Source organism: Berghia stephanieae, chromosome 8 (assembly GCF_034508935.2).
Source record: "Berghia stephanieae isolate SIO BIC M18660-M18661 chromosome 8, UCSD_Bste_1.3, whole genome shotgun sequence".
In the NCBI taxonomy this organism is placed as follows: domain Eukaryota; kingdom Metazoa; phylum Mollusca; class Gastropoda; order Nudibranchia; family Aeolidiidae; genus Berghia; species Berghia stephanieae.
This window is the reverse complement of record NC_088367.1, coordinates 54,907,167-54,920,872: the sequence shown is the minus strand read 5'-3', so window position 1 is coordinate 54,920,872 and position 13,706 is coordinate 54,907,167. Positions and strand designations below refer to the sequence as shown.

Here is a 13,706-nt window from a genome sequence, read left to right as displayed (position 1 = left end):
TATTCATTTTTTGTGTGTTTAGTCTCTTGACGTGATGTCATCTAATTGAGGTGGGGGGGAAGGAGGAAATTAATGTCTAAAGATCTTTAGGACTTTATATAAATAAACATAGTCAAGTCCGTTCGGAACTGCACAATCTGGATGTCTCCATTATCCTGACATGTTGTCTGGGGACAGATTTTTTCCTTCTTTATTTGTACACTTTAAGGGCGGATTCCACTATCTGGATGTCTCTGTAATCCAGTCAAAGTGCTGGGAACGGAGGTGTTCGGATTGGTGAGACGTGACTGTACTTAAGGCACTACTATTAGTGGATATTGTCCTATTAAAAAAATTCTCTGAATTCTTCCTTTATTTTGCCTTCTGTTACACTTGACACATTTCCTTGAATTTGAATTTGTTTAATATTCCTTTCTTTCGCCTTGTTTAGTGGAATGTAACAAGATCTTGGACAGCTCAAACTGTAATGACCATGAAGACGAAATTTACTGTAACGGATGCTATCGTAAAAACTTTGGGATTCACTCTGCTCGCTCCTCTGAACTCGCCAGCCCTACAGAGTAAGAAGATGTGTTTGATTTATATTATTTTTAGTCAAATGTTTTTTGTTTTATTGTTATGTGTATTTGTAAATGGGGTTATTATATCTTGTTATTGCAGTATATGCGGTCTTGTGGTATGACACTGACTTTCGGATCGGAATGTCCTGGGTTTTAGCCTTGCTCGGCACATAGTTGAGTCCTTGGAGAAGGCTCTTTACTCACCTTCTCTTACCGTACTCAGGTGTAAAATGAGTACCTGGCTGTTAACAGTGTTGTCTCTGTTCGAAAAAATTGTAATATCGCCTTATAGGCGTCATGTCCCGTCTTAAACATTAAATGCTGTTGTGGCCAGGGACCCCTTGTAAAGTGCTTTGAGCACGTTTATTGGATATTGTGCTATATAAAGGCTAAAAAAAAAAAACCCAACTCAGTGACAATGATCAGTGCTGATGGTTTTCCTCGGATCCTCGGAAATCTGCGATTTTGGAGTCAGAGGAGGAATTTCCTCCTTTTAAAACAGTTACATTTCCCCAATCAAATGTACTGGCAGTTAGAGACTTGATGTATGGTGGAACAAATAGGTGCAGTTCCCACTCTCTAGAAGTTAGCTAGAGTATCAATGATAGTTTATTATCTGATTTGTACTAAAAGTGGGGATTATTGCAGTAAAAATGGGGCCTTTTAGCTTAAAGGCAACCATTCAAAATTTTCCTCCTGTTTCACTTTTTGCCACCATCAGCACTGAATACAATTTCAGAAATATGACATTTTGATTCTTCACACTTTAATTGCTATGCAATACTCTAGAGATATCGTCACCTCACCTCACCCCATTCTCCTGACTGTAGCGGTAGGGAAGTGGTCGTTATGGAGACATGAGTGCAGCTTCACCAGCCAGTCTTCTCCAACCAGTCCTGTCTTCCACCGTAGCCATCGTTAACATATATAGCCTGACACTGACCAAAAAATGGCGTCAAAATGCCAGTCTTTGACCACAAAAGAAAACAAATCGTGAGTTGTATTCAATAGTTCAACCAATGGGACCACTTGTTTCCATGAGCTCTACTAACGACAACTCACTAGGCGGTGCAAAAACCAAATAATGACGTCAAAATGCCAGTCTTTTTGGGTTTCAGTGTCAGGCTTTAACTTAACGATGGCTACGCCTCCACTTACCTTACCAGGGCTGGGCTGGGCTAAATCTGATCAATCCTGGATTTTGTCTATCCAGCATTGTGGTATCTTCTCCTCCTCCCCCCCCCCCCCCCCCCTCAAATCCCTACCCCTCTATTTTTCCTACCTCCGTCCAGGATCCCTTTCAAAACCGTTTTTGAGAGACTAGTATGGCGGGTACAAAATGGCCAAATCATGACAACTTCTTTCTTTTAACAATCGTAAGCAAAGGTTCTTGTGGGCCTGCCAAGTGTTCTTTTTTTTAATATCATGTACATATTCCTCGGTCTTCTGGTCTTTCCATGAATTTCCAGAAGTCGGTGCATTCATTTATTTTCAAGATAAGACTTATCCATATTCCATTAACTTGTTCTCATCGTTTTCTTTGTCAGGATTATCTTGGAATGCGTAGAGTTGCGACTCAACAAGACAACTCATGTTTTGTATCTTGTCCATACATTCAATTTTCATCTACTAAATTATTTTCACATACATAATACCTTTTTGTGATAAAAGAGTCATAATATTGATTAGTTTAAGTACAGATAGTGTGTGCTTGGCTAAGAAGCTCACAACATGGCCATCCGGAAGTATAAAGGACCAACACACAAAACCTTAAACGTTTTTAGTCTGGTTAATACAGTTTAGTGAGAATTACTCATAACCATGGATGACAAAGAAGAAAATAATAACAAAGACCTAAGTTACGTCAACTTCATTCTATCTAAAGGGAGAGTTAAATGTAACAGGACTGAGTCAAAAATAATACAGAGTTGACTTGTTGTGTAGACCTGACTATGCTGTCTTTAAATAAACGTTTGCGGTAAATTGTATAAATATTTTTAAAGATAATTTTAAAATGTCAGTTGAAATATGAAAAATAAAATTCGCAGAGCGCCACTATAGAAGGAACGAAATAGACGTCACTCAGATCTTTGTTATTGTTTTTAGCCAGCCATTTTTGAGTAGTTCTTACTAAATGGTATTCATTGGATTATTGATGAATTGCATTTGCCCAAAATGCTCCCAACATGGTTGGCTAAAAACAACCAAGGTCCTAGCTGAATGACGTCATTTTCGTACTGTCCATTAACGTTCACGGATTCTCAAAGTTTTGTGCGTTGGTTCGTTATATCCGACTGGCGGGTGTTATGAGTTGTTTTTAGCTAAACACATAGCGTCAGTCTATCAATAGGGATGATCTATATTACCTTTCCATATGCTTGAGGTCATTGGTCACATTGCAAAATGTGCTGAAAGTGACCTACATAGTTAAAAGCGTTCACAGTTTTTGAAAAATCTAACATCACGATTGTTTATTTTGTTCAGCTGGACACATGGGTAGATGTTTACAACTTTCATAAACAAAGCAGCCTGTTTACATTTTAAATGTTTACATTTGTTTAAAAAATATCCAATCGTTGGACAACAATAGATCACGTTATCAAATGACCCGGTTGGACGAAAACGTGAATTTTAATGAATAGATCACTCCCATTTCGGTTCATTGAGCTGCTCCAGTTTTCTTTCAATTCATCCGTGCAATGAAAATGCTTTGTCATTATGTATAGCTATTTCCGAGGAGTATAAAACATGATGATGATTATCATTGTGTTTATAAAATGTTGACAATGATGCAACATGCTGCTGTGTTGTATATACAAACACGCACTCACACACACACACACACACACGCTGTTCACACCCCCCCCCCCACCCCTTCACACACACTCACACACACACACACACATATATATATATATATATATATATTATATATATATATATATATATATATATATATATATACCCACACACGATTTGACAGTGTGAGATAATCAACAATCAACTGTATTATATTACAGGATAATTATTTTCTCATCATGCAGGCAATGCATTGTACTGTTACTATTCAAATAATTAAGGTCCCACGCATATATTATATTATTATGCGCACGCGCTCACCCCAACACACACACACACACACACACACACATGGTACACGTATTCATGAGTCCTAATGACATTCAAATGATCCCGTTCAAGTCCAAGTGCAAAGAGCTTCGAATTGGACGAAGCCACAGACTGTCCATGGTGTGACGTAATTTAAATACTTCGTCGCCATTTTGGACAGGGAATGGCGGTCGAAAAACAACCAAGATTAGACTAGAGCATTTATATAGCGCAATATCCACGAGATGTGCTCAAAGCGCTTTGCTCAGCATGACTCGTGGGTATGTTTACAACTTTCATTAACACAGCAGCGTGTTTGCTTTTATTATGAAATGTCCAATCGTTGTACAGCAAAAAACCATGTGATCCATGACTTGTTTGGACGACAACATTATATTATAGATCGCCCCCATTGATGTTACCTCCCCGACCTCTTGTTGCTATGCTTGGCAAGCTATTGATGCTATGCGTTAAGGCGAAATATTCACACCATCCGCCAGTCGGATAAAACGTGCCAACATCCAAACTATGTGTAACTTTAAAGATAGTGTGGGCTTGGCAAAGAAGTTCACAACATTGCCATCCGGAAGTATAACGGACCAACACACAAAACTCTGTGTAACCATGAACTTTTATAGTCTGGTTAATACAGTTTAGTGAGAATTACTCATAAACTTGGATGGCAAAAAAAAAACAAAAAAAACAACGGTTATCGAAAGAACGAAATTGAGGTCACTCAGCTCTTTGTTATTGTTTATAGCCAGCCATTTTTATGAGTAGTTTTCACTAAATTGTATTGGTGAGACCATTGGTGCGATGCGTTTATGTAAAAAGCTCATACAATCGGATAGTAACGCATCAACACACATTTAACTATGTGTACCCTTAAACGTTTTAATCTCATTGATAGACTTTAGTGTGAACTACTTATATAGATAGTATGCGCTTGGCTAAGAAGCTCATAACATTGCCATCCGGAAGTATAACGGACCAACACACAAAACTGGTGTATCCATGAACGTTTATAGTCAGGTTAATATAGTCGAGTGAGCATTACTCATAAACGCGGATGGCAAAAAACAATAACAAAGACCTGACTGACGTCATCTGCATACTATCTATATAAAAAAGGCTGGTTAAAAACAATAACAAAGGCGAATGACGTCGATTTCGTTCTATTTATAAACGTTTAAGGTTAGCTACACAAAGTTTTGTGTGTTGGTAAGTTATATCCGGCTGGCGAAATGTGAGTAAATTACCTAAGCGCATGGCATCAATAATATGAGGTCAACTCACATTCTAAGGCCGTAAAAGGAGTGCATTCATTGTCCTCTCCTGTTCGTGAATAATTAGTGTGTCATAGCGTAGCCATCGTTAAGTTATAGCCCGACACTGAAATCCAAAAGGACTGGCAGTTTGACGTCATTATTTGGTTTTTGCACCGCCTAGTGAGATGTCGTAGAGCTCATGGAAACACGTTATTTCATTGGTTGAACTATTGAATACAACTCACGATTTGTTTTCTTTTGTGGCCAAAGACTGGCATTTTGACGTCATTTTTTGGTCAGTGTCAGGCCATAACTTTACGAAGGCCACGGTCATAGACGCTACACATGTCTGTAATTTACTCACAACAAACACATGAAAGGCACCAGCAAACAAAACTACGTGTAACCTAAAACGTTTGTATTATACTATTCAAACATTTATTTAGTGATAACTGATCTTCCAAAGGTGTTCTAAAAGCAACAACAAAGAAACTTCGTGTGTTGTTTCAATTTGTTGGTAGGAAACTGAAAGAAATTTTAATCCCAAGATAAAACGTTCGCGTTTGATTCCTGTAGCGTTCGGAACTAAAACGAGTGAGTTGCACTCACTTTGTTATGATAAAACAAGAGAGACCGACTGAGAGGAAAGGTCAAATGGAGGGCAAGATGGACAGGAGGGGAAATTGAATGCACTCAGTTTGCAGCCTCACAGTTATTTCGAAGGGCATGATGATTGTTACGAGTGAACAAAACTCACAAACCACATAAAACAATAGATAGTATGGGCTTGGATAAGAAACTCACAACATTGTCATCCGGAAGTAAAACGGGCCAACACACAAAACTATGTGTGACCGTAAGTTTATAATGGGAAACCAGTCCAATCGTGAACTTATAGCCTGACACTGACCAAAAAATGACGTCAAAATGCCAGTCTTTGGCCACAAAAGAAAACAAATCGTGAGTTGTATTCAATAGTTCAACCAATGAAATAACTTTTTTCCTTAATTATAATAATAATAGTAATAATAATAATAATAATAATTATTATTATTATTATTATTATTATTATTATTATTATTATTATTATTATTATTATTATTATTATTATTATTATTATTATTATTATTATTATTATTATTATTATTACTATTATTGTAAGTATTGGTGGTATTACAATGTATTTTTATGGTTATTTATGGTATCATTTTATGCTTTGGTTTCATGTACCTTTTTTTCTCACTTTCATGTCTGTTGTCATCAATTGTATGGATTATTGATTAAAATAAAAGTTATTTTTGTTTGTCTTATTTTGACTATGCAACTGATACTTATCATAGCAGACCTGCCTACTTGAAATAGGAAAATGTAATAAGTAGTTTTCAGGGTAAATAACATCGTAGACATTTTAACTACCTTAAAAACCACCAGTTTGTCCTTATAATGCGTGGGGAAAAATATTAACTCTATGTGATAGCTCTGGCACCAGAACTTCGTTTTCAAGAAATGACATTTAATTAAAAAACCTTTATTATATCCAGCCGGGATTTAGCCGTAGTACTACGGGAATTTTCGTGGTAGTGAGGAGGTCTGTTGTGATGGGTATCAATAATTTTTTATTTTTAAAAAAATTTTTTAAATGAGAAAAACTGATTGAAAATGTAAAAGTGATGGTAATAGTGGTAAATTTTTAATTCAGAAAAGTGAGTGGAGCAGGCACTTATGTTGGTAACAACAAGATATGAAGTGAGTAGAAAAGTGCCAGAAGACAATAGAGAATAAAAAATTTTTTCGCGGCGGTGGTGGGGTTTGAACCTGCGACCTTATTGGTACGACAACTCCGCCTGGCAGGTGAGAGCGTGGCTCTACCGTGTGAGCTATCCACGAACACAAAAATATTCGTTTCAAACCCAAAGTCATTTCTAGATCCCTCTCTCACCCACTTCTTGAGATCGCCGATTCGTTCGCCACCATCGCGAAGTAATTTTGACCAGCAGTTAAGCTTAATAGCCAATATTCTCATCACAAACATATAACATAGAAACGATTGAGACATTGAGTATGCTCCGGTGTATGGGGTGAATTTTTAATTCAGAAAAGTGAGTGGAGCAGGCACTTATGTTGGTAACAACAAGATATGAAGTGAGTAGAAAAGTGCCAGAAGACAATAGAGAATAAAAAATTTTTTCGCGGCGGTGGTGGGGTTTGAACCTGCGACCTTAATGGTACGACAACTCCGCCTGGCAGGTGAGAGCGTGGCTCTACCGTGTGAGCTATCCTTCTTCTTCTTCTAGGTTCCATGCCTGGTCCAGGCTTCGGATACTGCATGAATTATCTCTCTCCATTCCTCCCTGTCTCTTGCCTTTTCAAACAGCTCTTGGATTGTTAGGCTGGTGAAGCCCTTCAGTTGGTCTATGAGTGTTTTTCTTTGTCTCCCCGGGCGCGTTTACCAGATATTTTTCCACAACTTGCCAGGTATTCATTCTTATCTTTCCTTACTATGTGTCCGAAAAAGGATAGTTGTCGATCCACTATTAAGGGCATTAGTTTCCTTTGTTGGTATGTTTGTTTTAGCACTTCTTCGTTCGTTTTGTGTGCAGTATACGGTATTCTCTGCATCCTTCTCAAGCACCACATTTCAAAAGCTTCAATGTTCTTTTGTGTTTCTGCATTTGTAGTCCAGCTTTCGCATCCGTATAACAAGATTGGCCACACGTAGCACTTCAAGACTCGGAATCTAATCCCGAACGACATCTGTTTGTTTTTCAAAATGTTTCCCAGGTCCATGAAAGCCTGTTTGGCTTGAGCTATTCTTGCTCGTATGTCTCGGTTACATCTTCCATCTGTTGTCACTATTGAACCTAGGTATTTAAAACTTTCTACGTTGGTAAGTTGCTCGCCGTGAATCGTTATATTGCAGGTGTTGTTGTTTTCGGGGGTTTTCTGTATTACCATGCATTCCGTTTTGGTGATATTCACTTCCATTCCCTTGGCTTCACTATCTACTACCACTTTGTCAACAATCTTTTGAAGTTGGATTTCTGATGTTGCAATGAGTACCGTATCGTCTGCGTATCTTATATTATTTATGTTGTGACCTCCCACTTTTATTCCCTCCATATTATTTATGCCCTCATGATTGTTTCTTGGTATAGATTAAACAGATCTGGTGAGGCAACACACCCTTGACGGACTCCTTTCTTAATAGGAATGGAATTTCCTGTAGAGTTTCCGATTTTGATAGATGCCTGCTGGGTGTAGTATAATGTTTGCATGAGTCTGAGGTCTTTCTCATCAGCGCCAATGGAGTGCAGTTGTTTTAGTATTTCTTCGTGGCGTACTCTATCAAAAGCTTTTTTGTAGTCGACAAAACAGAGGTATAGTGGGGTCTGAACCTGTATAGCTCTTTCACTTAAAACACGGAGGAGGTATATTGCGTTCCTTGTCCCTCTGTCAGGTTGGAATCCATATTGTTCTTCTGCGATTTCGGGGTTAATCTTATTCCTTAGCCTGTTGATAATTATACGCAACAGTATTTTGTTGATGTGGCTTATTAAACTTATAGTTCTAAAATTTTCGCATCTGACTGCACCTGCTTTCTTTGGTATTGCTATGAAAATAGAGTTACAGAGATCTTCTGGAATTTTCCCAGTATTGTATATATTGTTGAATAATATGTGAAGTTCATCAATTGCTAGATCTCCTAGGCTTGTTAATACCTCTACAGATATTTCATCAGGGCCTGTTGCTTTACCATCCCTCATTCGTTCCATGGCATGTTCAATTTCACTTTTGGTGATGTTTGGTCCGCTTAATGGTTCTTTGAATTTCAGTGGTGGTTCATTTCTATTTGGATCATTGTACAGTTCGCCTATGTATTCTACCCATCGGCTTTCTATATGTTGTTCTTCAAATAGCAGTTCCCCTTGTTTGTTTTGGATACAACTTCCTGCTGCTTTGCTTTTCCTTTTCCCTGATAGTTCTTTTATTCTTTGGTGAGCTTGTTGGGGGTTGGGTTTGTATTCTCTTTCGATTTCGCAGCATTTCCAGTCTAGATAGTTCTCGTGTGCCTCGATGCATTTGGATTTAATGTGGTTGTTCAATGTTGGTATTCTGCAGACCCTCTGTTGCATTTTCGTCTTTCTTCAAATAGGTTTAGAATTTCATTTGTCATCCATTCCTTTTTGCTGTTTATTTGAGCTATTGGTAAATGCTTTTCTGCAGTTGCTTTGACACACTTTTGGAATATATCAAATTGTTTTTCACATTTTTCGTTATCAGGTTCACTTTGGCTTTGTATCATGAGTGCATTTTCAAATTCTTCTCTCATTTTTGTTTGTATGCCATTGTCTTTGCATAACCTGTAATCCCTCTTTATTCTACCAGCTGTTCTCTGAATAGCTTTAAACTTTATCCTTACTGTACAAACAACTGGGACATGGTCACTGTCTACATCGGCGCCTGGGTAGGTTTTGCAATTTAATATGCCATTTCTGAATCTTGATGATACTGCTATAAAGTCTATCTGGTTCCTTGCTCTGTCCCTGGTGATTGCCATGTCCAGGTTCTTCTTGGGTGTTGTTGAAACCAGGTGTTTGAAATCATTAATTTATTTGTTCTACACCAATCTGCCAGATGTTTCCTCGTTCATTTCTGTCTCCGAGTCCATGTGGTCCGATTATGTCACCATCTCTGCCTCTGCCAATCTTAGCATTTAGGTCCCCCATTACCATAAGGACTTCTTGTGATTTACACATTCGTTTTGCTTTGTCTAGTGAATGGTAAAACTCTGTCATATCTGCATCTGTCGCCTCTTCTGTTGGTGCATAAACTTGAATAATATTGGTGTCAACTACAGGTCCTCTTAGCTTAACCAGCAAAACTCTGTCTGAGATTGCTACGTGCCCTTTGTAAAATTTGGTTGATTTTTGGTCTAAGATCATCCCTACTCCTTTTTGGAAAGAGGTTCCACCACTCCATATGATCTTATATGTCATGTTGTTTTCTTGTTTTGACATGGTTCCCTGCTCTTTCCATCTCATCTCTGCCAGGCCAAGAATATTTATTTGGAGCCGTTTCATTTCTTTCAGAATGTTGTTTAGTTTTCGTTTTTGGGCACAGGTCCTGACATTCCATGTCCCAATTTTGGTTTTGTCACATTTGTTAAATTTATTTCGCCTAGTAACTGGCTGACGGTTCGGTGTGACCTGACGAACATCACGCTCCCAACCGAGCGAGGCAGCAGTCTTCCGTGAAAACATGCTCCCCTTTACGCTATCCACGAACACAAAAATATTCGTTTCAAACCCAAAGTCATTTCTAGATCCCTCTCTCACCCACTTCTTGAGATCGCCGATTCGTTCGCCACCATCGCGAAGTAATTTTGACCAGCAGTTAAGCTTAATAGCCAATATTCTCATCACAAACATATAACATAGAAACGATTGAGACATTGAGTATGCTCCGGTGTATGGGGTGAATTTTTAATTCAGAAAAGTGAGTGGAGCAGGCACTTATGTTGGTAACAACAAGATATGAAGTGAGTAGAAAAGTGCCAGAAGACATTAGAGAATAAAATTTTTTCTGAATTAAAAATTCACCCCATACACCGGAGCATACTCAATGTCTCAATCGTTTCTATGCAGAAAAGTGAGTGGAGCAGGCACTTATGTTGGTAACAACAAGATATGAAGTGAGTAGAAAAGTGCCAGAAGACAATAGAGAATAAAAAATTTTTTCGCGGCGGTGGTGGGGTTTGAACCTGCGACCTTATTGGTACGACAACTCCGCCTGGCAGGTGAGAGCGTGGCTCTACCGTGTGAGCTATCCACGAACACAAAAATATTCGTTTCAAACCCAAAGTCATTTCTAGATCCCTCTCTCACCCACTTCTTGAGATCGCCGATTCGTTCGCCACCATCGCGAATAAAATTTTTTTTTTTTTTCGGCGATCTCAAGAAGTGGGTGAGAGAGGGATCTAGAAATGACTTTGGGTTTGAAACGAATATTTTTGTGTTCGTGGATAGCTCACACGGTAGAGCCACGCTCTCACCTGCCCGGCGGAGTTGTCGTACCAATAAGGTCGCAGGTTCAAACCCCACCACCGCCGCGAAAAAAATTTTTATTCTCTATTGTCTTCTGGCACTTTTCTACTCACTTCATATCTTGTTGTTACCAACATAAGTGCCTGCTCCACTCACTTTTCTGAATTAAAAATTCACCCCATACACCGGAGCATACTCAATGTCTCAATCGTTTCTATGTTATATGTTTGTGATGAGAATATTGGCTATTAAGCTTAACTGCTGGTCAAAATTACTTCGCGATGGTGGCGAACGAATCGGCGATCTCAAAAAGTGGGTGAGAGAGGGATCTGGAAATGACTTTGGGTTTGAAACGAATATTTTTGTGTTCGTGGATAGCTCACACGGTAGAGCCACGCTCTCACCTGCCAGGCGGAGTTGTCGTACCAATAAGGTCGCAGGTTCAAACCCCACCACCGCCGCGAAAAAAAAAAAAATTTTTATTCTCTATTGTCTTCTGGCACTTTTCTACTCACTTCATATCTTGTTGTTACCAACATAAGTGCCTGCTCCACTCACTTTTCTGAATTAAAAATTCACCCCATACACCGGAGCATACTCAATGTCTCAATCGTTTCTATGTTATATGTTTGTGATGAGAATATTGGCTATTAAGCTTAACTGCTGGTCAAAATTACTTCGCGATGGTGGCGAACGAATCGGCGATCTCAAGAAGTGGGTGAGAGAGGGATCTAGAAATGACTTTGGGTTTGAAACGAATATTTTTGTGTTCGTGGATAGCTCACACGGTAGAGCCACGCTCTCACCTGCCAGGCGGAGTTGTCGTACCAATAAGGTCGCAGGTTCAAACCCCACCACCGCCGCGAAAAAATTTTTTATTCTCTATTGTCTTCTGGCACTTTTCTACTCACTTCATATCTTGTTGTTACCAACATAAGTGCCTGCTCCACTCACTTTTCTGAATTAAAAATTCACCCCATACACCGGAGCATACTCAATGTCTCAATCGTTTCTATGTTATATGTTTGTGATGAGAATATTGGCTATTAAGCTTAACTGCTGGTCAAAATTACTTCGCGATGGTGGCGAACGAATCGGCGATCTCAAGAAGTGGGTGAGAGAGGGATCTAGAAATGACTTTGGGTTTGAAACGAATATTTTTGTGTTCGTGGATAGCTCACACGGTAGAGCCACGCTCTCACCTGCCAGGCGGAGTTGTCGTACCAATAAGGTCGCAGGTTCAAACCCCACCACCGCCGCGAAAAAAAAAAAAAAAATTTTATTCTCTATTGTCTTCTGGCACTTTTCTACTCACTTCATATCTAATCGTTTCTATGTTATATGTTTGTGATGAGAATATTGGCTATTAAGCTTAACTGCTGGTCAAAATTACTTCGCGATGGTGGCGAACGAATCGGCGATCTCAAGAAGTGGGTGAGAGAGGGATCTAGAAATGACTTTGGGTTTGAAACGAATAGCTCACACGGTAGAGCCACGCTCTCACCTGCCAGGCGGAGTTGTCGTACCAATAAGGTCGCAGGTTCAAACCCCACCACCGCCGCGAAAAAAAATTTTATTCTCTATTGTCTTCTGGCACTTTTCTACTCACTTCATATCTTGTTGTTACCAACATAAGTGCCTGCTCCACTCACTTTTCTGAATTAAAAATTTACCACTATTACCATCACTTTTACATTTTCAATCAGTTTTTCTCATTTAAAAAATTTTTTTAAAAATAAAAAATTATTGATACCCATCACAACAGACCTCCTCACTACCACGAAAATTCCCGTAGTACTACGGCTAAATCCCGGGGTGTAAGGATGATGGTAATATTATTATTGTTATTATTATTGATATTCTTGTTGTTGTTGTTTTTGTTCTTCTTCTTCTTCTTCTTCTTCTTCTTCTTCTTCTTCTTCTTCTTCTTCTTCTTCTCTTCTTCTTCTTCTTCTTCTTCTTCTTCTTCTTCTTCTTCTTCTTCTTCTTCTTCTTCTTCTTCTTCTTCTTCTTCTTCTTATTATTATTATTATTATTATTATTTATTATTATTATTATTATTATTATTATTATTATTATTATTATTATTATTATTATTGTTATTATTATTATTATTATTATCATTATTATTATTATTATTATTATCATTATTATTATTATTATTATTATTATTATTATTATTATTATTATTATTATTATTATTATTATTATTATTTATTATTATTATTATTATTATTATTATTATTGAACGTATTGATGTTATTACGATTGTTGTATTTTTGTGTGGTGTATCAGTTTATTTTTTGGTTCCATTTACCTTTTTTTTTTTCTTTTTTTTTTCCACTTCATGTATGTTGGCATCAAATTGTTGATTTATTGGCGAAAGCCTAAGATTGAATAAACTTTGAAACTTGAGCTCTACTAACGACAACTCACTAAACGCAACACAAACCTAAAAAATGACGTCAAACTGCCAGTCTTTTTGGGTTTCAGTGTCAGGTAGAACTGAAGCAGCAGGTGGTAGTGATCACATTCAATCAACTGATGCTATGCGTTTAGGTAGACTACTCACAACACACCAGCCAGATTAAACATACAAACATACAAAACAATGTGCAACCTTTAGATTTTAGGCCGATTGATATCAATGCTATGCATTTAGGTGAAATACTCACAACAACCGCCAGCTAAATTAAGGATGCCAACGTGCAAAACAGTGTGTCACC

General features: G+C 38.1%; 1 protein-coding gene across 1 annotated transcript in view; it reads left to right on the top strand.

Annotated features, from left to right (window-relative positions):
• LOC144978892 (cysteine and glycine-rich protein 2-like) overlaps nucleotides 1-13,706 on the top strand; it is a 37,820-nt gene that overhangs the window by 4,729 nt on the left and 19,385 nt on the right. The window contains exon 3 of the mRNA XM_078925486.1: nucleotides 431-560. Coding sequence (XP_078781612.1) covers nucleotides 431-560 — 130 coding nt within the window. The remainder of the gene's footprint in view (nucleotides 1-430; nucleotides 561-13,706) is intronic.